The following is a 24,870-nucleotide window of genomic DNA, read 5'->3' on the forward strand; positions in this document are numbered from 1 at the left end:
TAATTAAAGTCAAACTAATGTCACAAAACTACTAAATAGTTGAAAAAGAGACACCGATTGCAGTCTACACGTTCATGTCACACGTCATTAAAATCTCAAGAGACAAATTACAAAAAACGTGTACGTGTACGTCAAAGTTTGTGCACACGTACATGCACGCGTACAAGTTTAAAATCTCAACCTCTCTTGCCTCGTTTCAGAAATTGTTCGTACATAGAGCATGCTCTTGCGTATCGAATCAACTGGGAGACATAAACTCCATATATGCGGGTGATAATGGTATATTGCTACACAAATAAGGAAAGTTGACGATAGAAAAGTTGAAGTCATCACATTTATCATAAAGTTTTGTTGTAAGGTTACCATTAACGTCTTTTTCTAGTAAAATATCAAAATATAAACAGATGTGTCAGACTCTGTGGTATCTTTTATTCCAATTCAAAGGGTATATCGAATCAATGAATGGAATGAAAATAAATATTGTTAATTGATAAAACGTTGTCGATATATCTAAATGTTGAATTGAAGACCACCTCAAGATACTTCTTCTTTTCATGTAGAAGTTTTTGAATAAATTGTGCTTCATATGAATACAAAAGTAGGTCTGTTTATAACAGGGCGCAATTAGTACCCATGGAAATTCCGACAGATTGATGGAAGACTTGATCTCCAAAAACCACATAGATATTGTCAGTCAGAAACACAAGCATCTTTTCAATATCAACTTCAGAAGACTAATGTATACTATCATAATGTTTTTTAACAAAATAATTTTGCGAATGACCAATGTCAAGGTATGTAAATTTACGAGTTCTATTTTTTTTAATTGAAAAAGCAGCTGTCTATGACGTCAAAAGCTTGGACTTTAATTTATCGTGGGGAATGGTTGTATAAAGTGATGAAAACAATTTGATGTGATTGATTTCGGTAAAATTGTGATTTCAAATTTACTAAAAGTTCCTTGGGGTTTTTAAGTATCCACATCTGATTTACACCACTTTTCATATGACTAAGATTAAGACAGTTCGATCATATTTACATGTATATGTATATCGTAATGTTTCCACCATCCGATTATAGATCATAAGGAATAATTACCAAGCAGGTTGCCAAAAATATCTTTTGAAATATTTCTCTTGGTGTTCATTATGAACGTGTATGTATGAATACATGCATATATGATGAATTTAAAAATCTATTTTCAGTTCCAACATAGAAATAATTCTTAATCATGTTAAATAAGATTGTGCTCTGTACGAAAACCAAAATAATCTTACCAAGGAGATGATTGCAGGTGAAGGTAAAGATTTTGAGATCTAAATACGATCATATATCATATATATCTAGTATAGTATTTCAGGATCTGAGAAGTGCCCTATTGTAAAGATTGAAAGTACATTGTCTGACTGACACGATTGATTTATTTGACCCACTTGCTTATTTTCATTCTCACCCAGACTCACTGGTAGTTGTTTCTGTAAAAACAAGCGATCTTCTTTATAATAATTGTAATTTTCATACTAGATTTTAGTTTATCTCTTCTTCTTCATCTCTAAACTTTCTCATGATTTTAAAGACGACAGAGGAGGCGTTATATGGCACGTGTGAAGGAGTGTCGTGGTCCTGCTCAAAGAATACAAGTATATTTCTCTTTTTGAAATTAGACACACACCCCGAATACGTGGTAGGTATACGTGGAATACGTGGTAGGTAACATAAAAATAATGTTTTCAAAAGCTGACATACGTGCATATCAGCATTCATGTATTATATATTGAAAGAAAATTTTCTATTATACAAGACAGAAAAATCTATATTTACCTCTACCATAGAAATAGTGCTCAATCATGTTTCATAACTGTGCTCTTTACAAAATTCGAAATTCATATTCAATCTTCTTACCAAGGAGTCATAAAACAATTAATAGCTGCAATGTACACTGTACATAAACCTTTTCTTTATTTTTAAAAAAAACTTCATACAGTATAGAAAGAGTCAGATAACAGTAAGGAAAGTTCGAATAAAATTTATTATCCTTTGATTTATGGTATTCTATCTAATTAAATCTTTTAAGTTTATATCGAAGTTAGGTTCCACCAGTTCTCTGATGAACACCATTTATCTTCCAACAATTTGTTTCAATTCTCCTTTATTTCCCGTACTACCTGAATCCCACATAGACACTCCCAGCTTAATTGTTAAAAAAATATATATTCTACTACACTTTAAACATAACGTTATGTTTATAGTATAGTAATATATATTTTTTAAACAATTAAGCTGAGGAGTGCCTATGATACAAGACAGAAAAATCTATATTCAACTCTAATAAAGAATGAAATATGGAGATAACGAACAGTATTCAAGCTCAAAGTCCATTAAAACAATACAAATCGGGAGCAGAGCAAACAAAGACCTCCAAAAACATTAGAGGCTTGGAGGAGTGAGCATCACCTGCCGACCGGTCACACCCACCGTGTGCTCCTTGATAGGGAAATAACGGAAAAATCCGTCGACAATTCAACGTGTAAATTATGGCCTGAAAATAAGTATGAAAAACGTCAGTCAGCATATGACTTAATGCTAGATTGTATTTGCTGACAAGGTCATTGTATCGAGCATAGAACTTACGAAATGATGACTTTAAACGAGACTGTTGATATTCTTGTTTCATCAACTTGTTTGTCAATAACTTACCACGTTACCTCGTTTTAGAAATTGTTCATACGTAGAGCATGCTCTTGAGTATCGACTCAACTGAGAGATACACACCCCATATGCAGGTGACAAGGGTACATTGCTGCTTAAGTAAGGGAAGTTGACGATTGAAAAGTTAAAGTCATCACGTTTATCATAAAGCTTTGTTGTTGGATTATCATTAATGTCTTTTCTAGTAAAACTCTGTCGTATCTTTTATTTCAAGCTCATTGGGATATATCGTGTCGACATATGAATGGAATAACTATTGTTAATTGATAATACGTCGTCGCTATATCTAAATTCCGAGTTGAAGATTTCTTTTTCTGCTTCATATGAATACAAAAGTAGGTCTGCTAACAACGGGGCGCAATTGGTACCTATGGGTACCAATTGCAACACATTGTTAGCAATATTAACACAGATTGTTGAAAGACCCGATCTCCAAAAACACACATATAGATATTGTCAGTCAGAAACTCAAGCATCTTTTTAATATCAATTTCAGAGTACTTATGTGTATAATCAGAATGTTTTTTTAATAAAATAATTTTGCAAATGACCAATAACAAGGTAAGCAAATTTACAAGTTCCATTTTTATTGAAAAAAGCAGCTGTCAATGAGATCAAAAGCCTAGACTTTAATTTATCGTGGAGTATGGTGGTACACAGATTTGAAAGTTGTAAGTTTTTATGTTATCGATTTTGATAAAATTTTGTGATTTCAAATTTTCAAAAAATTCCTTAGAATTGTTAAGTATCCACATCTGATTTACACCACTTTTCGGATATATTGTTGCACAGTACTCCTTAAGTTTCTCCTTCACTTCTGTTAATATTTTAGTGAGGAGTAAAGAAAAAGGCTTGGTAAATAATGTTCATAAGATTAATTGTGCGAAATTCAAAATATATAATTAATCTTCTTACCAACGAGATACAAAGAAAATGGCAATAGTTATGCATATGAATTTTTTTTTCAACTTAAAAATCGAGCATACAATACTAGTTAATAAAGCTAGCACTAAGAATAGTTCGAATAATTTTTTTTACTATTAGTCATTGATTTATGGCTTTTCCAACTTATTTAATCTTTTCAAGTTTACATCGAAGTAACCACACGTCTTCTAATGAAACCACTCGTACGTCTTCGAAACACTTTGGTACAATTCGACTTTGTTTCCCGTAGAATCTGAAACCCATAATAAAAAATTAATTAACAAGCAAACACAGAGGTATTTTAAGTTCAAAGAAGTGTCAAACTTTATTTAAATTTACTTGGTTAGAGTAATTTAGAAGTTACTCCTTTGTGTGACTGATATGATTATTTAATATGACCTGTTTATTTATGTCAATTCTCAATCAGACCAAAAGATGGTTGTCTTTGCAAATGAAATACAATAATCTCTGATAAAAGTGTTGTTTTTTTCTGCTAGGGATTAAAGATGATTTTGGTTTCTCTATGTCTTCGTTCGCATCTTTAAACTTGATACATGTAATGTCTTTTGAATTCATCAGCAAGGATGCTTTGTTTGTTTAACGCCCCCCCCCCCTCGAGAATTTTTAACTCATATTGCGTTTGCCGGTGGAGGGTTGCAAATTTAGGCCTGTACTCGGCACTTAGGCCTTTGAGAAGCGAGGGATCTTTTTCGTGCCCCCGCCTACTGCGGTACGGGACCTTTGTTTATACGATTTCATCTGAAGGACCGGTCTATGCGTCACAAAGTGAATTCGAACCCGCGAAATAAGGATCAACTCCCTACTGCAGAGACCTAAGGTAGGTTAAAATGGGAGAAAGTGTCATGATCCTGATCACAGGACATATGCATGTTTCTCTTTTTGAAATAAGACGCATTTTGCAGAATGCTTATTAACATCAAAATAATGTTTTCAATGTTGACATAGATATCATCAGCATATATGTATTAATGAGAGAAATGTGGTCGCCCGTTTCCAACAAAGGCTGGCCTTAAATATTTCTTTTGTACATATCTCAGAAACGTAAAGGAATTTTTAATCAGTTTTTAAACAGAAGGTGTTTAAAATTATTAGAGCTTTTATTTGATATCAAGAAAAAGGGACCGACTTCTCTAATTAGGGGCCCAGATTGACTGCATGTCTTTCATGTATAGGTTTTTAACGATCAATATTTTTTTTATTTACATTTAATACTGACGTAAAAATATTCCCCTAAATGATTTGCAACAATAGATAATGATCTGTTGATAATATGTTTAGTAATAAGGGGCCATAATTCTAAATCTTTTTATTCTTTATATCTCAAAACTTGAAATTTTTGGAAAGCCATATTGAAAAAAGATGTTCAAGCAATTTTCTAAAAATACTGGAAAAGAAGTCAAATGTAGCAAATTCTTTATATAATTTTTCATTAATGAATATCTCAGTATCAATGATCTTTAAGGCAGTCTTTCAAGACTTTAATATACTTATCTGACTTAGGATTGCTGAAACAATTCAACACGAAATAAAACAGATTAACACCAAATTTCGCTATTCCATTGGTAAAAAGTTAGCATGCGCCACATAAGTCTGGATTCAGACCTAAAATTAAAAACTCTTTCACCTTCTAAAGTTTAGGTAGACAAAGAACAAGGTACGGCTTCAATACAAATCTGGCCCTGTATTTCTCTAAAATTTAGAAGTGATGTAAGAAATTAAACTTCATCCTTTCTGAATTATTGAAATTCCATGCAGTAAAATTATACAAATTGTTTTTTCGATATGACCTCTTAAATGCCAATTGTGACGTCATAAACTAGTGCATTTTCCCGTATTTTCTTTAAAGTTGCAGAAGACATCAATTTTCAGTGGAATTTTCTTTCAGAAAACATAGAGCGCATGCATCGCCCACAAAGATTTGAGATATGTGATTTTTCAAAGAATTTTACATAATATATCTAAAAATTGAAGAGGGCGAGGGCTGCGGACACTATTTTCTAAAGGAAAGTAAGCACAGAAATGAGTCATTTTGAGGCTTTCTGCATAAAACTAAGAAATGTACTAAATTAATGACGTCATATGTCCTGAATAGTCTTCCTTCATGCCATATTATTTAATGATTTATCATATTCATCTACTCAACTCATGTTATAGCCAATTTAATAACTTTTTAAGAACATTAAATTTTTAGGGCACAATAAAGCCCAAACCGTACCTTCTTCTTTATGTCGATCCACCCCCCCCCCCCCCCTCAAAAAATGAAAAAAGTAATGAAAAAAATTATTTTATTGTGAATTTGAAAATTAAGGGGGGAAATGGGGAGTTATGTGTAAATAAAACATGGTGATTGTCATATTGACCTTTTTGTATTTGCCCACGTGGCGCAGTGGTTAGAGCGTTTGCTCTAGAGTCGCAAAGTATAAGGAGTTAATCCTAACGTCGCTGGTTCGAATCCACTGTGTGACGTGAGACCAGTCCTTCGGATAAGACCATATAAACCAAGGTTCAGTGCCTAAGTAGGTGCTGCCACGAAAAAGATCCCTCACTGCTCAGAGGACGTAAGTGCCGAGTACATCTCTAAATTTTCAGCCCTCCACCGGCGAGTGATGGCTTCTCAATGCGAGTGAAAAATTCTCGAGAACATTAAACAAGCAAATTAACAGATCTCAAACCAGTGTATTCAATACATGTGCATTTAAAACACGATAAATTTTTGATCGAACAATAAACCTTTTCAACTGTATTTTTTTTAAGCAATGAAAACAAAAGACTGTGGTTATAGATGTCAGAATGGTATACAAATGAAATAATCTTAAAGATAAGAATTATAATATTACCTGTAAATAACGGCTATAATACGTATACCGGCCATCAATCTTCTATCTCAATTCATTGTATACAATATAAATCATAAAATTATTTGCTCAAAAACATTTTCTTTGAATTCATGTCGTAAATCTAATTAATTAATAAGTTAAAAACAATTTGTCATTGTATTTAAATAAACGTCGCGAGAAAGAAACCGAAGTCGTTAGAGACTTAATAATATGAATATCTGATACAATCAATCATAGAGAATGATCTATTAAAACTTTTTAGCTTTATCTAAAATTATGTATAACAAGCACCGAGTATGACTAAAAATTCGGTCTGTTATTTGACTAGTTATAGAGTTTGACACTAATTTCTCTGTTTTTTAAAAAATGCTACGTTAGCAAACACAAATGATGCAAGAAAACACAAGGAAAAGTTAATTGTGAGACAATTAATTATTGTTGATGCAATGGACTATACGTAATATTAGAGTTAGTAAGAGCAATGCCATAAGACCAAATTTGTATGGTAGTCGCTTTTGCTTGTTTAATTGTCGTTTTTTTTTTCTCTTTTTTTCCTAAGGCTTCTTAGTTTGATAGGTGAATTCTTTTATGAACATAAAAATCTGACTCGCAACCAATTTCCAGGACACGCACAAATGCGAAAGGGAAAAAAAACGTTTTCAAAAACTAATTCTTTTTTACTTGAAGAAAAAAAGTAGAAAAGTCTTCGCAGTGAGTTTCAACAGTTTTATTGCAATAGAATACTTGCGTATAAATATATATTATTAGTCATGGCTCTCATATTTTTGAGGAGATTATAAAGGATTTTCCCCCATATATATACTTCTTTGGTTTCTGGTACCTCTAAAATTGAAATTGTTAAAACCGTTTTCAACTTAATAGGATTCCAAATGATTTTATGACAAGTGCTTTGTGAAGGTCTGCTTTGATAGCAACAATTGATCTGATTGAAAAACAGTCGTAAAACACAGGAAAGTATTGACAAGATTTATGAACAACTAAATATGTGAAATAATTTATAATGAAATGGAAACCAAGATCCCTAAAGTTAAACCAAAAAGCAATAATAAACGTTTCACTTAAAAATAGCAAACCATATTGGACGGACCGATTAACAGATGTATGGAACACCACGCGGGAAACAAAAATAATTTCGTACGATATAAAGGGGAAAGAAAAGTCAAATCTGCCCTAGACGGGAATATATCAAAGCACGAGAAACATTTGATAAATCTCTTAGACGCGCTGAACGCACCTACAAGAAATCATTCGCTAATGTTATTGAAGATATGAGCTCCACAAATCCAAAAAAAAAAATCTGGAATTAAATTTGAAATCTTGGCCCTAGAAATAAACACAACATACCAATGGAGGTTTTGGATGATGAAGGAAATGTTATATCCAACGAACGGAAATCTTGGAACGATGGAGAGTTGATTTTGAAAATCTGTACAATGGGTGTGGAAGTACCGAATTTGATAACGACCGCTACGATCAATCAAAATCAGATAAATATATTAAATATATAAGAGAAAGACGGATGGAAGAAGAATTTTATCAATGTAACGAAGAAATTAATTATGAAGTATCTATTCAATAAATATCCGATATAGTGATACGTGCAAAATCTAATACCGCTTTTGGGTTCGACGAAATCCCTAACAGTGTTTTGAAATATCCAGTAGTTATCGACACAATACGTCATCTTTTCCAACATATTTTTGATACAACACGGTCCCCTCGGCAATAATTTGTCCTATTCTTAGGGATCCTTCATCAGACAAACGTCTTCCCATGAATTACCGCGGAGTGAGTTTATTGTCAGGTATTAGTAAACTGAACAGTTCCTTTATGAACAAAAGAAATTATGAGTTATTTAGAGAATAACGATATTCTAGCAGATCAACAAAATGGTTTTAGAAAGGAGAGATCGTGTGAAGATCATTTATTTACGTTGAGTAGTTTAGTCCAAAACAATAAAAATCTCTATATTGCATTTATTAATTATTCAAAAAAATGTTTTGATTTTGTTGATAGAGATATGACGCTTTACAAAATTTTGTTACATAATATAGATGGTAAAATTTACAACTCGATAAAAATATTTATCAAAGCTCAGAATCATGTGTACGAGTTAATAATAAGCTCACAAACTGGTTTAGGTGCAAAACTGGTGTTAAACAGGGATATAATTTATCCCCTACCTTATTTTCAATTTTCATTAATGATCTGGTACAGGATATTAGCAGTCTTAATTTGGGTATAGAACTAGTAAATCGAAAATTGTCTATCTTATTATACGCAGATCACATTGCTTTAATAGCCAAGTCTCCATACAAAGTATTGTTACATTAAAAGTTTAAATCTAAAGTTTAAACTTATCTATAACTATCTCTAAAGTTTAACCTTTTAATGTAACAGTACGTGAAATAAACTACATAGCTTGTGTAGTCGTTGGGGAGTTCTTATAAACACCAACAAATCTAAGTGTATTAAGAACGAGTGCACTTATGGGCCCCGGTAAAATGTGAAAAAATGAAGTATCAAATTAAGCATAATTTTCCATCTCAGATCATTGATTGATATCTAAACCATAAAATTCAACAAACTTTATCGCCGAAATTCATGAATATACAAAGAGAAAAGCCATACAATGTAGTAGTGGTCAGCCAACATTCGTGATTTTCTGTAGTAAATCGAGGACAACGGTCATTCATTTCAAAGCTTTTGTTTACTATCAGCCTAACTTTGTACAAACTTGTGCGATTGACAAAAACGCATTATACATTTATAAAACTTGTGTGAAAGTAGGAAATTTGTACAAGATTAGGCTTGTACTTAAAATATTAAAAATGTATGAAAAGTTCAATGTTTTTCCTATAGCAAGCGAGAGCTATTTACCTGTATGACCTATGTTGAACCCACCCGTGGAATAAATTATTTAAAATACCGGTAGTTACTTGAGTTCTACCCACGTAAACATTCCTCAAAGATGCTCACTGTAAAAGATAGCCACGTTTTGTATCATATCGAAGTCGTGCCGCATAGAGAAATTTGTATGTATTTGGTTTTAGGGACACGGGAGGGTTAGGAGAGTTCCGTGTCGTTAAAATGTCATCATAAATAAAAGTGTCAAACATTTTAAAATTCATGCAAGACAATGGTACCGGTATCGAAAGCCACCTAAATACACTTTTTTTTATTTTAAAATTTAAAGGAACTTATGTCAATATTTATTGTATTATTTCAAATGCAAGCGTGCAAATTTAAAGGAACTTATGTCAATATTTATTGTATTATTTCAAATGCAAGCGTGCAAATTTCTTAGTTTGATCACTATGGATACAGGCATCTATACAACTTCATTTAAACAAACTCGTGTAAAGTCAGAATTTCAAAACTTCCATGGTCGTTAAAATGACCTTGCTTGCAAATACAGCCTATCACTGGGTCGTATTTTGACTGGTGTGTTTCATACCTATTGTTAGAGCATTGTTTTTATGTTAAATTTGACTACGGAATGAAACGGATTCCTCCGTCTACCTGATCGATACATAGGACTCATGGTTGGTGTGACCGACTTTCTCCTCCTGATCCCACCTCTTGAGTTTCCAGGGGTCCGTGTATTATGCCCTGTTCACAAATACAAATTTGTATTTAAAAAAAATCGAGATCGTTCATTTGTTTTTTTCCCCACCTTTTTCATGATGATACATGTACTTTAACATTACATGACATATTCATAACATGCTTTATGATAATATTGATATTTTGACATTACACACTGATACTTCTTCATTACATTTGTTATTTTTATCCTAAAAAATAACTCATAAACATGTTGCAACTGCAGTTTCTTCAATACATGCAACATATTTTCCATGCTTGATGAAATAATCCCTAATCTTGCACTCCGAAATATAAATTTCACTACAAAATAACAAAAATCATCAAATTATAAAAGACCATCAAATGAGTAAGAAGTATCTTCATTAAATATCGAAATACAAGCATAAATATATGATGTGAAAGTATCTACATATGATGACAAACAATCAACATTTACATAATATGTAATGAAAGAATGAAGAAGTATCAGCATACAAAGACAAAGTATCGTAAATGAAGTGTCAGCTCATAATGTCAAAATACATGTGTCATGATTTAATATAGAAGTATCATTTGTATGTTCGATCAGCAACAATGCAACAGCATTTAAAGACAAAATATTAGAATTTTAAGACAAAATCTCACCATTTAAAGACAAAGTATCAATATTTAAAGACATAGCAATAGCATTTTAAGACAAAATATCAGCATATAAAGACAAAATATCCGGATTTAAAAACAAAGTATCAATAAATATACAGACAAAACATCAGCAGTTAAAGACAAAATATCACCATTTAAAGACAAAATATCAGAATATAAAGACAAAACATCGGCATTTATTCAAAGACAAAATATCAGCATTTAAAGACAAAGTATCAATATGTAAAGACAAAGCATCAGCATATAAAGACATCAGCATTTAAAAACAAAATATCAGTATTAAAAGGCAAAGTATCACAAAATCATGAATTTTAATCAATTAAGGCAGAAGAGAAGTTCCATGGCAGTCATTTACATTGCAATATTCAATTTGTAAATCTGCACCAAAACGCCAGCATTTATGTAGAGTCGTTATAGATTTATGAATAAAATACGTCCCCAGCCTTGCTTCGTACCTCGTTGTATCAAGTCCCAAGTTGTAAGTAATTAAACTTCATTTTAGGGTCTCATTATACGTTAAGGAGAGGGCGAGGAATAGAAATCTACATGCAATTCGTAATATGACAGAAGGAATCTACTGGATTTCAATTTTAACATTACAGTTTAGAGAAACGCCCAACTAATATTCTTACACTGCAATTTATTTAAGAAAGATTTGTCATGTTTATTAGTACTAAATAATTTGCAAGCTGAGAAGTATGTCGATTTTAAAATTAAATACTAGGATCTTTCTGTAATTAAAGAATTCGTATCACTGTATACAGAAATCAAAAATTAGAATATGATGTACCATTAAAAAAATGTATCAAGCATAATTTAGTATGTCATGAGTATTTAAGTAACCGCGGGAATCAAAAGGTTTTCTAGAGTCTTCTTTTTGTCGTAGGTAAATGGACATCACGATCTTCAAAGAAAAACAATTTCAGTCGTTTGTCTAGATGAAAGACAATCCTGATGAATATAAAGACGTAATAAAAAGAGGTTAATCTAGCATAATAAAGATTAGCCAATAGAAAAACTTAACATCACTTCACGTCATTAGAGTATTTGTTTTTATACGTTTCTTGGTAAAACCAACTCTCGCTCTTTCATTAAAAAAATTCTGCTCCTGATTATTTGCATTTTTAAAAGCCAAAACATTTTAAAAGATACAATTACTTTACAAACAGCATTGGAAATCCCAAATAAAATGCAAAGATGAGAAATAATTTTGGAGTGTTAATTAAATTGCAAAGTAAAATTATGATGTTTATTTGTTTTTCATGATAAAGAATCACTGGAGCTTAGAATAATTTTTCTTCTTCAGAACGATTAAAAAAATTCATTTTAATTTATTTCATTAAGATAACATACATTAACAGGTACATGTACAAAGTGCATACACGAGTCTACTAATAATGTGTTTAAATGTAAATAAGTTAGATTAATGGACACGGTTCTGTCTTCTTTGTAAAGAAAAAAGAAACAGATGATGTTTGTGGCCCTTTAAGTGCCTTGAAATTATGATGCCGGCACGATAATCGGGGGAATGGAAAATTAATGTCACGAGTATTCTACTTTGAATTTTTGTTTCTTTAAAGATTTTTCGTCTTTCTATGACGATTTAGACACACAATGTTTCACATTGGAGCTTTTTGGACAATTTAATTATCTAAAAGCCCAAACTTCAGTTAATTAATTGAAATTTAAATATATTCGAAAATAAATGGACTTTTTTCTCCATTTCACTTTCTCTTATATATATATTATGTTTTTTCTCTGTCGTAAAAGGAAAACATACTTGGCTCACTGTTTTCATTTTTTTCTGTTTATTGCAAAGTTATTGCGGTGATTTCGATCATTCTCGATAAAATTATCTCTATTCCTTTCACTATGAATCTTTTCTAGTGTAATCAGCTCTGAAGAAGATTTGAAACCTTTAATTATATTCATAAAATTCGAGTTTCTAATAGGTAGTAACTCAAAGTAAGGCTTTTTTTAACTTCAAATACACTAACAACCATTTTTGGAATATTTTATATCGGTATATAGATCAAATGGGTATTAATTTTTAACAACAAAAATGGAATAGAATCCTGACACCCTAATATCAGCAGACCTGAACAAATCTCAAAATACACATGTAAAAGATAATCACAACTCAATCAGATTATACTAAGTGTAGCGCTCGTGCATTAAAGTGAGTTTTTGAAAACTTAATATGAATTCATCAGCATCGAAAAGGAGAAAAACAACTCTCGGGATAATTTTTCATGGTTCATTAACCCAAGTTATTTTCTTAGTGATGCAAACTGCCTCATCGTAATAAGGAATATCATGGGACTGTATTACTTCATGGTCAATGCTTTTACTTTGGTTACTAAAATCATGCAAACACAAAGCAAAGAGTAATTGTTCACTTTTTCATTACTGGACACCAAGCCCATGTATTTTGGTAAAGCCTCTCTTGTTCTCTTTACTTCTTCATTGACCAGAAATATATGTGGGGACATCAAAATAATCATAAACAGATAAAAGGATTAGATTAGGTGTCGAGATATCTTCCCACACCGATATAAATCGTGCCATGTCAGTATTCATTGATGACATCTCTTACACAAACCATTCGTGATTTTCAGCTCGTCATCTCGGGCTTGGACAACATTCGTGACACCTCATTACCGTATGTAATGTGCCTATACTAAAGGTCTGTCAGAAAAGCAGACCTTCTATACATTTGCTAAATTAAACAGAGTTGAAAGTTTTGAAATTAATTCTGATTAGCGGCAGGTTTAGTCACGTTTTGCCATGTTTTGACAAGTATGAGTAAAAGAAATATTATTGAAAACGAGAAACCTGTCATTAAACACAATTGCGTTATACTTTATTTTTACCTTTCTTAAAAATAAGTATTTCCAAATGATGTGAAATACTATGCAAATTATTTCAATATTAGATCTATATGATGTCTTAAATATTTATAGTATTTACATGAAAAAATACGATATGGTTCCAGCTAACAAAGCTTCTAACATTATAGCCTATGTTGTAAGGCTCATTATTACAACTGTATTTGGAAGAAGTTGGTTTAAAATCCACATCTGATAATCCAACTTATGCTCACAGTTCCCTTTGAAAGAATGTATGAAATTTTGAATTTCACGTTTCAGATTTAAATACTTTTAACGTTCCAAACAATGAATGTGAGATTGAATTGCTATTTCAAAGCTTCATAAAATCCCTAACAAACGAAGAAATATGTATTTTGAAGGATCCAGTAAATGTTCAAACAAGCCCATATCTTTACTCCCCAACAAAATATTAACTGTTGTGAAGGAATACTTCAGACATTCTGTGCTTCATGCATAACATATTCAAGATATGGTGTATCTTTAAAAAACTCTAAAGTAGCTTTGGAAAGTTTTAAGTTAGAAAATTTTTCAATAACATTAAAACAACCCTTCCTAACGATACATTAAAGACCTGGCTTTTTGAGTTCAAAGGCAAATGCTTCTTCGATAAAAAAAGAACTCGTAAATTTTCTTTCTTGTGATTGGTCATCTACAAAATTACATAACAATCATTTTGATTCTACATTCCACAAGTACTCTAATGTTGGTATAAAAAAGATGCTGGAGTTCCTCATTAACAGTATCTATGTAGTCCTTGGAATTCCATTGAGAACTCATTGTGCTATTGAGCTTGTTCTATTGTTCTATGAGCAAACTTATTTTCATATTCTTATAAAGAAATTTATTCAAAAACTCTACATGAGACGAAGAAAACTCTTGCTGTGGAATTCAATTCAACATTTCTATTTGTCAATGACGCTTTATCAATTACCAATAGTAATTTTCATAGATATTTCAGCTCAACATATCCTAGTGAACTCGAAATAGAAAAGAAACTCAAGAGACTGCCACATCTGTTTCAAACTTGGATGTTTTACTGGTTATAGACGTGAACAACTAAACTACACTGTGTTCTCAAACGGGATGACCTCAGCTTTTTAATCTCCAAGTTTCCTCATTTATATATAATGCAGTAATAATCCACTTTCACCTGCAAATGGAATTTATGTTTCCAAAACTGATTCAGAACGTAATAGCATCATCTGAGTACGAACAATTTTATAAAACCGAGACAGACTACTGAGAAATAAGTTGATCTTACAGGGTTTTCAATTTCTCGATTAAAGTTAGCGATTTACAAATTCTATGTCATTATAATGACCTTGTTTGTAAATACAACCTATATTTGGGTCGTATTATGACTGACATGTTTCCCGCCAAGTGTTAAGTCATTGATTTATACCAGTTTGATGGATTACTCCGTTTGCCCGGGCAGTAAAGAGGGCTCACGACGGGTGTGACCGGTCTACAGGGGATGCTTACTACTCCTGGGCACCTGATCCCACCTCTGGTTTTTCCAGGGGTTTGTACTATTGCTCTGTTCATGTTTCTTATTCTTTACTGGATTTATGAGGCCAACTTTAAAATAATGTTTGCTTGCCCTCTCCCAACCCTTGATGAAAATTCTGGGTCGGTAGGTAGGGAGCGTTAAAATAAACCTTAAGAATTTTTATCTTAATCTTAAAAAGTTGATAAAGAACAACTATGAAAGACTCTTGTTTTTCATCTTTTAATCTTTAATCTGTTCATTAGAAAGTGACTAATAACTATACGTGAAGCTATTAGATCAAGACGAAATTGGATAATTTGTGAGACCATTTTCATTAAAGGACTATCCATAATTTCAAATACTTGCAAAGCAAAGTGTACACCTATTTACAGTAAGTGTGTTTCAAACATATATTTAAAAAATGCTTTACAGTGTTTATTGAAGCCTTATGACATTTGACAATCTTCACATAATTTGTGGTTTTACGTATGCTTTAGTTCTGAACAGATGGTTTGCACAAAATGTCATTTTCAGTTAATGATTCATTTTGATAGAACGAAGATTGCATTTTATTTCAACAGATTGAACACATGCATAGAATTTTAAATGAGTGGTAAACTAAATATAGAAATAACGTTTAAATTATATCTAGATCCAGCATTAAATAAGCTTTGAATTACTGGGGGTGATTGATTTTAAGAATGATGCGCAGGTCTTTCCAAAGCATATTTGAACCTAACTGTAAAGTGCAATATATTCTTTTTATATGCACTTTTAACAATGTTTGTACTGATGAGCACTTTATTGCGTAATAGTGACAGTTTGACACATCTTTAACAATTAAATGCTGATATATCATTAACAATCAAAATGATGATTTTGTAATATTGATGGACCTATAACATCATAGTGCTGTTGCAAAACACAATAAATTATTACAAATATGCACCTTTTACCATGACACAGTAAATCACTGTACATAATGCTGTTTACAGCTTCCACCATATAACCTTGACATATACCTTTTATAATGTAAAAAATTTTAAAGATGTTTCTTTGTGCACTGTTGTGCAGATATTTTCATATACATATTACTTTCAATCATAGTTTCTCAGTTTCTTATCCTTATGGTGTATTTTATTAGGTTTACTTTTATGTCGTTTCGATACATTGATTCTACATTTCCTCTGATTAAAGCTAGTTCTTGGAAGTGTAATTCATGTGTCAACCATTTGTTACGATATTAATTACTTGACATCTAATCTTTTGTTCCGTAAATTTCTTAAAGTTCAGTCTCTCTGGAACTACTTGAATGTCATTTTCACGAAATTAAAAAAAGTTTCAAATTAATGCTTTAAAAGTGGGTTATAAATATTTTATTGAGATTGTGAAAATGAATTTCTGTGGTAAATGAGAGATTCTAGTGAAGTAAAGTGCTCCAATAGAAACAATGAAATATGCTTTAATTATATTTGTTGGTTTGTTTTTGTATTTGTTTATTTAAAATGAGTACATGTATTTGTTTATGTCTTAAATTAATCGTATAATTACATTCTGTGGTTCAAATGCTGGATATTTCTATTTATTGTCTTAATTTATGATGCAGTCTTTTTTCCATGTGAGTTTAAAAAAAAAATTGGATCCTGTTGGATAATTATATTAATCTGTCTGTATAATGCATACATTATGATGCATTTAATCAAGTTAAACTTGCATAAATTTACATACAGATCACATAATATTAACATAAGTACTTGCGTCGTATTTCCTTAACTGGAATGAAAGACTATTCTGTTAGTATATATTTCTCTTAGTGTATATCTTCATGCTACTTTGTATATTTATTTCCCACAAATAGCCTAGGGTATCGAGAAAACAGAATAGGAAATAAGACATATACGTCACAACAAGAAGGCCTATAATTGTACTTGTACGAGTATAGTCAAAATTTGATCCATTCGAGAGCGGTCGTCGGCAATGGCAGAGTTAGCCATGAAATCTGCTAACTGATGATGGCAAAATAATTTTTCGTTCCCTGAATCGAAGAGTTTTTATACTATATATTTTTTACATCTATTTTTTGTACGCTGGGATTTTATATACTTATTTTTCAATATGATGAATTCCGTAGAATTTCGACTCTTTGTGATTGTGTGTGTTTGCTTACAACAACTTTATGCACAAAATAATAATTTAATCGCCATCCAAAATCATATAGACAAAATAATAATGAATTCTCAAATCTTAAGAGATGTTGTTCAAGCTGAGATGACGAAACAGGGAATTTCACCTGGGGCTGGTTCGCCCCCCTCAGCGAATGTGGCATACTCCTCCTTTATAGATGAAATGGAGGGAAGACTACGTATTTTGGAGGAAACTACCGCCTCGCTTTCAAAACAGATGAACAGATGTCCGAATGCGCCATCACGTAAGTACTCAAATTCGCAGTTATTGACTCTTGAAAGTATAAATGTTTAACTATTTCATGATGTTTCGTAACGTATTTATAATATTCATATTGCCCCTTCAACTGCATCATTAATTTTGTCCTTCCTTTAAGCCAATGGCTTTTAATGAGCTATTTAGTTTAGTGTAAGATAATTACTGTACATATTCAACTGTAATCAAGATTACTTCTGCTTTGCAAAAAAATTGTTAGGTAAGTAAGTGACATTTTACTGGATTCTGCACAAGTAACCTACACTTTAAACAAAGAGGTATTTGATCTTAAAAAAAGGAAGAGAAAGGAAAACTCTCACTTTATGCAATTAGGATGAAGGAGGAATTTTCGTGAGAGGTGTAATGAGAAGAATTCCATGTTGATTACTGTTCTATTTGATGTTGACATGGAATGTCGGTGTATGACAAGAAACAGCCATATTTTGTGGCCATTTTTGTACCACAAGGCCAGTCTTGTCTGCGAGAGCCCGTGTCGTGTTCTGTTCATCATATATTTGGTCCACTCAAGCAAGTGACTAAAACATGCATACAATTTTGTCATTTATGACCTAAGATATGTTTTTCCTCGATGATTCGTGTGCTGTCATTCCGATAACTTACTCTTGCTAAACGGACAACGGATTTACCTGTATGGCCCTTTACAAAACCAGTTTATCAAATGTCCCCCAAAATAAACCTATAAAATAGAAAATTTATTCATATTTTCCTATGTAAGAGCGTTGCATACGGATCTGTATATCACTTAAAATTATTCTTAATTCCTTTTTAATGTTTTTTTTTTAAGATTTCGCTGGACGTATTTAATTTTTTATATTAGGTAGTACGTGACATCTAATTAAAATGCGTGGACTCGGTCTACCTTTTCGTCTCATTTTGCACTTTGATTTACGATGTGACATAAAATACTGCGACAGAAAAAAAAACTTCATTTTTATTTTTCTATGAAATGTTTGATGAAATTCAAAATTAAATTCTAAACCTTATGCACACCATTGAATTCATAAATCAGAATTGGCTTCAAGTTGCTAAAAATGTTTCACTAGTTGTTGCAATGAAAAAGTCCAGTATTTTTTTATAGTTGATGAAACCAGAAATGAATTTCGGAATGAAAATATTTCAAGTATACTTAAGGACATATAATATTAAAAATCTTGTGAATATTTAAACAACGATATGTATAGGTTTAATAATTGCTACAACACATATAAATTTTATCGTGAACGTTTCCTAAACAGCCATCTGAATCCTTGTATTCTCATCAAAATCTGCAATTTCATATGTCTTTTGAAATTCAATGCAATGACCTGAAAAAAATTGAAATCTTCAAACACTCTTTAGTAAAGTTCATGTATTTATGATTCATTAATAATTTAATATTATTGCCTAATCACATTTCACGTTTTATTTCGGGTCTAGATTAACAAAATTTGTTGATCAGTTGTTTGTTCTTAAGTTCAGTTGCATTGTTTTTATATATTTTTAACTAAAAAACCATGTTTCAGACTCAACATGTAATACAAATTTTGAAATGAATATTGCAGCGGTAAAACTCTTTACTCATTTAGTCTCAAATGTTTAAATGTATTTGCACCCACTCAATTAAGTTTTAGGGAAAGGTACTGTAAACGTATTTCATTTGGTGATTTATTCTATTTAGCGCTTTTGGCAGAAAGCAGCTCCCACTAAATCATTGTGCTTCGCTAAATGTCTTGTTTGGATAAATTCATATCTAGCACGTTTAGATAGTACTAAATCAAATCTACACTAACTTGCTGTAAAATCAATTTCCGCTAAATATCGTACACACTAAATATAATACATTTACAGTATACGTCCAAATGTTATGATAATTGTGCAAGAAACAATGTCCTTGGTCAAATACCGGTATCGCTTATAGTAACGTCTTGTGATATTTACTGCTTCAAGTAGTCTTCACATACAAAGGTATCGCTTATAGTAACGTCTTGTGATATTTACTGCTTAAAGTAATCTTCACATACAAAGGTCAACCTTCGGGTCAAAGGTTGACCTTATTTTGTCATTTTAATGTTACGGTGCACACACATATAATCTCTAAATGGGTTATATTAATGTTCAAACATGACAATAGCTTTCATAAGCCGTGAAGTAACGCCGTAATCGTGAAGATGAAACACATGTGAGCCAACATGTCAAGAACATTTGCTACGTAAACACGTGTATCGTCATTAGGGAATCTTTCTGTCTTAGTTATATCAAGCCCCCAGGACAAAGCATAGAACAATACCGTTCTGTATATCTCTTCTATATTTCATCAATCTCTTTCTCATAATGTGGTGTGTTATGATAAGCACTAATTGTATCCATTCTATTAACTGTAGTATTAAAATAATTACATGATTTATTATGATCTTGTTAATTTATCACAGAAAACATAAAATAAACCCAAACAAAAACATCTTTGTGTCATAAATAAATGTATTGTTAATTCACAGTGACATTTAAAACCTATATTTAAATTATTAATCAACATAGTTTTTTTTTTATTTGTTTGTTTTAAGAAAGTTCTGTGAAAAGAGAAAGAGAACGTATCTACTATCTTACGAAAAAAATCTCTAATGATTTTTATTTTGGGTTTCCGAGTTGCATTAAGCCTGCTACAATATCTTAGACATAGTAAAGGAAAAAAAAGAAAAGGACACCTGCCAAGAGCTCAAAGATTAATTAATAAGGAAGATGTATAAATATCGTATCAAGTGTCTGATTCATAAAACAATTAATTTCATCACTTTATTTTTGGTTCGCATACTGGAAAATAATTCAAGAGTGAAATACATCAGGATGTTAGCTAGTTTGAAAAATGTTTTAAAAATTTTTTGACTTCAGACCCAACCTAATGATATTTTAGGGGAAACTTTACAAATGCTTCATCCATTTATGGGTTGGACGTATGAGTTTCATAACAACAGTTTTGATAATATGAATTATTTTAAAAAAATGCTACACAAATATACGCGATTGAGTAACATGACAAAGAATATGTCTTTCGTTTGCATATGCATGATTATTGTTTCGAACAGAACGTTCAGGATTGTCTTTGAAGTATAAATTGTATTTCTAGATGGTGTGTATACAAAAATTATTAAAGTCAAGGTCTTAATCGAGTGTATATGTATCAGAAACTTGCTTTTTTTCTTTTCTTTTTTTTTTTAGAATTTTGTCATCATATTTATTTTGTGGACACAAAAGTGAAAAAATACAAAACTAAGACTTCAAATCCATTTGTCAAATTAACCATCTATTATATTATTACAGCCCCGTCGCCACCAACAAACGTCATTGCCGAGTCCGCTACTTCTGACAATGTATCCTCCATCGTCGTTCGGTGGGATCCTCCAAGCCCTGTCCCAGACAATCTTCAATACAAGGTGTACTTTGCTGCCGTTGACGAAACAGGGTATCAACCACAGGGAGAGGTCGTCTTTAGGATTTGTGATGCTACACAAACATCTGCCTCTATCACCGACCTTTCCCCAAGGTCAAACTATCAGGTCCGGGTTGGAACCGTGGCGGGTGTAGTCACCGAGGCATCAAGTGTACCGCAGGTCGTCGAAACCCCTGACATAAGTAAGTGCTACGAACTTCTTTTCTTGTCACCATATATTTGAAAAAAAGTCTGAACTACCATTTTAAAATGCTAACAATCAAACTATTTTACTACTCTACCATAATACTACTGTTTGTGAAATGCAATAATGAAAAAGAAAGATAAACATATCCTACAAAACACATTCTCATAACTAATTGTTTTCTTATCAGTACCATCCGAGCCAACAAATCTTAGAGTAGAACAAACGACACCAAATGCAGTTACGTTACTCTGGGATGCTCCCCAAATTGCTGGAGTTGTGACATCATACGTGCTGTATTATCGAGAGAATGGTAAATCTCTGCAGATGACAGAAACCGTGAATCCACCATCTTTGTTTTATACTGTCAACGATTTGTCTGAAGGAACTAGATATGAATTTCAAGTGGCTGCCAAATCCAACAACGGAGAAGGCCCGAGGAGTCAGTCAGTGGATGTCCAAACCATTGACTTTAGTGAGTTGTTTTCTTTTTTAATAACATGGGAGAAACTGTATCAATCAAACACAAAAATTGCCCCTTAATCATTTCCATTCACCTACATAAGAGGAACCATTTTGCACTTGATTAAGAATTTGCAGAATTAATTAACACTTTTAATGCCAGACAATGAAAGAAATAAAACTTTATGTTTACATTTCCTATTCCTTTTCTGTTTTTAGATCCACCTCATCCTCTGGACCTCAACTGTACATCTCTAAACAAGACTTCCGTTCTCCTGTCCTGGAAGAAGCCTCTAACACTACCTGGGGATGGAATCATTCGTGGATTCAATATTAACTACACGGATAGCAGATACAGAGAGTTCTTTCTATACAAAACACCAGATGCAACGGTCAATGAAGCTGTCATTGAAAACCTCGAGCCCGCTACTGTATACTACTTCCAAGCTTCCTCGAGAACAAGGAAAACATTTGGAGGAGGCGGAGCTGTCGTCATGTGTAATACCAAAGCAGATGGTACGTATCAAAATCCAATGTAAGATATACTAAGCATTTAATATCTTTGGGATCCTACATTGTTTTCACCTCTTTTTCAGCTCCCTCTAAGCCTAGAAATGTCCAGATCGAATTATCGAGATTAGACCCCCCACAACTTACCATTAAGTGGATTCCACCATACCATACTTATGGTCCTTTGATAAATTACACTCTTCACTGGGGTGTCAAAAATGGAGCTCTGAGGAAAGAGAAAATCGCACCCTACAGACTGCGATGGGACTCAGATTATTTAGGTTGAGATTCCAATACTAAAACATATTGAATTGCAATTTAGATAAAATAGCATTTCGAAATTTAAAGAAAATTTATATCAAATAACCGAAAATGTTTTCATAACATTGATTTTTTTGCAATTTGTAATTATATATATTTGTTAGCTGTAAAATGTCTTTGTAATACTCTTTCTTTTACAATTTATAATATTTACAAAATAGCTGAAAAATGTTTTCATTTTAATACTGCTTCTTTTACAATTTATGATATGCATTTAATAGCAGTAGTAAGCTGAAAATGTTTTCAATTACTTTTTATAACATATCTTGCATTTTATTTGGCAGATGATGCTACTGTTCACGAGTTTAAATTATATGCAGTAAATTCGGAAGGATTTGGAGAACCAGCAATAGTTCAATATACTACTCCAAAACGAGGTAGAGTTTAACTACAAATACCCCCTTTTTAATTTCTGAATTCGATTGTGAAGTTTTTTTTTTCAACTAAAAACAGTGTGTCTTAGATGATTCCTTTAGATCAGTCACAGATGATTATGTAAATGTTGTACAGTCAATTTGAATACCCTTTCAAATGTGTTTTATTTTATCACAGAAACAATTGTCCCACCAAATGTTACTGTTGACCGTGTTAAAGGAAAGAATAACACAACGATGTTGAGGGTCAATTGGGATCCACCAAACCAACCTGTCGAAGGCTATAGAATTTTGTACAGAAAGTTTGAGTGGGTTTACAGTGGCAGGTGGAAGCTGAAGGAGCTAAATGATCCTAATGCCCTGCAAACAGAAATTGTTGTAGATGAGCCTAACTATTCACACATTGTCGTGGTTCGAGGCACAGCTAAACGACAGAATCCAAATTATCCAATCATGGGTGGGCAGATGGGAGGACAAATGGGTAACCCAATGATGGGATCTTCTGGACAAATGATGGGAAACCAGGGCCGAATGAGCCAACCTATGGTTAATGGAATGATGAACCAGGGTGGAATGCCTCAAAATGGGCAGATGATGCAAATGAGAGGAAACATGGGTGGACAAATGAGCATGGGCGGAAACATGGGTGGGAACATGGGAGGAAGCATGTCCGCTAGCATGTCCGGCGGCATGCCCAATAACATGGTAGGAAACATGCCTAATAATATGGCAGGAAATATGCCCAACATGGCAGGAAATATGCCTAATAATATGGCAGCAAATATGCCAAACAACATACCAGGAAATATGCCCAACAACATGCCAGCAAATATGGCAGGTGGCCTAAGTGGATCAACCGGATCTCTAGCTAGTATGCAGATGAATCGAGGGCCAAATCAGTTTGGAAATCAAATGAACATGCAAATGCAAGGTAATCAGCCAAAACCTTCACAAGGTAATCAGCTGGGTCAACCCATTAAAACAAATTCAATGTCACAACCCCTTTCACAAGGTAAAATCCCAGAGCCCCCGGGTTTCAATAATGCAGGATTTCAGCAACAGTTTAGAGCATAGAAAAGCTGTAATTGTGACTGATCAGCAAAAATTGGTAAAAAGTTAGTTATATTCAAGAGACTGACTAACATGTGAGATGCAAAAAATACTGTGTTTTGAGATATTAGTATTTTCATAATTCTCGGAGTCATTATGCGAAATTTGTTGCTTTCCTATTAACAGGAAGAATGTAAACTATTTCAAATGAAACAACAAACCAAGCAAATAAGTACTCAATTTTTTGATCAATCAATTAATCATATGACAATCTTTTATTCTCTGTTGAAACATGCTTCATAGTTAACTATTCGGTTCGTTCTAACATAGAGGGATAAGGTATAAAAGTGCAAATTTGAAATGGGAATGTAAAGTTTGAACTAAAATGCAATTTATAAAGGTTTGCATTTTCTTTCGGGTAATGTCTCTTTTGAAATTTGCATTCACTTAAAATTAAATCAAATTAATTTTGATTCCTTTCTCTAGGAAAATAACCATTCATCATATCATGTAAAAGTGTCTGGGATGGCGCAACAATCATCTCCATAAGAATGTCATTCGAACACACCCGACAACATAGTGTATACGTACAGTCTTGAATTCTGCTGTATGCACAGCCATTCGAGGTGTTTGATTTGACCAAGTGCTGAAAAACACATTGATACCATGTGTCATTTCATTAATCATCTTTTTTGTTTTTGTTTGTAGACTCGTATACAAATAAATTATAAAACACGACTTATTGTATCTTTTTTCCTAATACATGTACATGTATAAATACCCAAAATAAATCTACTGACTAAAGGCTTTTGACAAATAAGTTAATGATACACGGATATAACAGTCTCTTATAAAGTCAACATTTCGCAACTCTTTGGTCTATACAATGACCTTGTTAGCAAATACAATCTATCGTAAAGTCAAATGATGACTGACTTTTTC

General features: G+C 32.4%; 1 protein-coding gene across 2 annotated transcripts; it reads left to right on the plus strand.

Annotated features, from left to right (window-relative positions):
• The first annotated feature begins 16,927 nt into the window (after positions 1-16,927).
• LOC133197449 (fibronectin type III domain-containing protein 2-like) lies at positions 16,928-24,666 on the plus strand. 2 transcript variants are annotated; one of them, XM_061333494.1, is made up of 8 exons: positions 16,929-17,571; positions 20,898-21,209; positions 21,402-21,686; positions 21,893-22,189; positions 22,270-22,464; positions 22,789-22,881; positions 23,057-23,809; positions 24,415-24,666. In XM_061333494.1, exons 1-8 carry the CDS (start codon positions 17,259-17,261, stop codon positions 24,420-24,422), a joined length of 2,256 nt encoding a protein of 751 aa, XP_061189478.1. In that variant the 5' UTR covers positions 16,929-17,258; the 3' UTR covers positions 24,423-24,666. The 2 variants fall into 2 exon arrangements, with proteins under 2 accessions (XP_061189477.1, XP_061189478.1); XM_061333493.1 differs by having other exon boundaries at positions 16,928-17,571; positions 23,057-24,666.
• Positions 24,667-24,870: the final 204 nt, after the last annotated feature.

Source organism: Saccostrea echinata, unplaced genomic scaffold (genome assembly GCF_033153115.1).
Source record: "Saccostrea echinata isolate AGI-Se365-2 ecotype Australia unplaced genomic scaffold, CSIRO_AGI_Sech_v1 ptg000030l, whole genome shotgun sequence".
NCBI lineage: Eukaryota > Metazoa > Mollusca > Bivalvia > Ostreida > Ostreidae > Saccostrea > Saccostrea echinata.

What these genes read in the sequence shown, in the direction of transcription:
- LOC133197449 (XM_061333493.1), top strand. Translation starts at nt 17,259, where the DNA reads ATGATGAATTCCGTAGAATTTCGACTCTTTGTGATTGTGTGTGTTTGC. An exon ending in CGTCGAAACCCCTGACATAA is followed by an intron (nt 21,210 to 21,401) that starts GTAAGTGCTACG and finishes TTTTCTTATCAG; the next exon opens with TACCATCCGAGCCAACAAAT. An exon ending in TGTCCAAACCATTGACTTTA is followed by an intron (nt 21,687 to 21,892) that starts GTGAGTTGTTTT and finishes TTCTGTTTTTAG; the next exon opens with ATCCACCTCATCCTCTGGAC.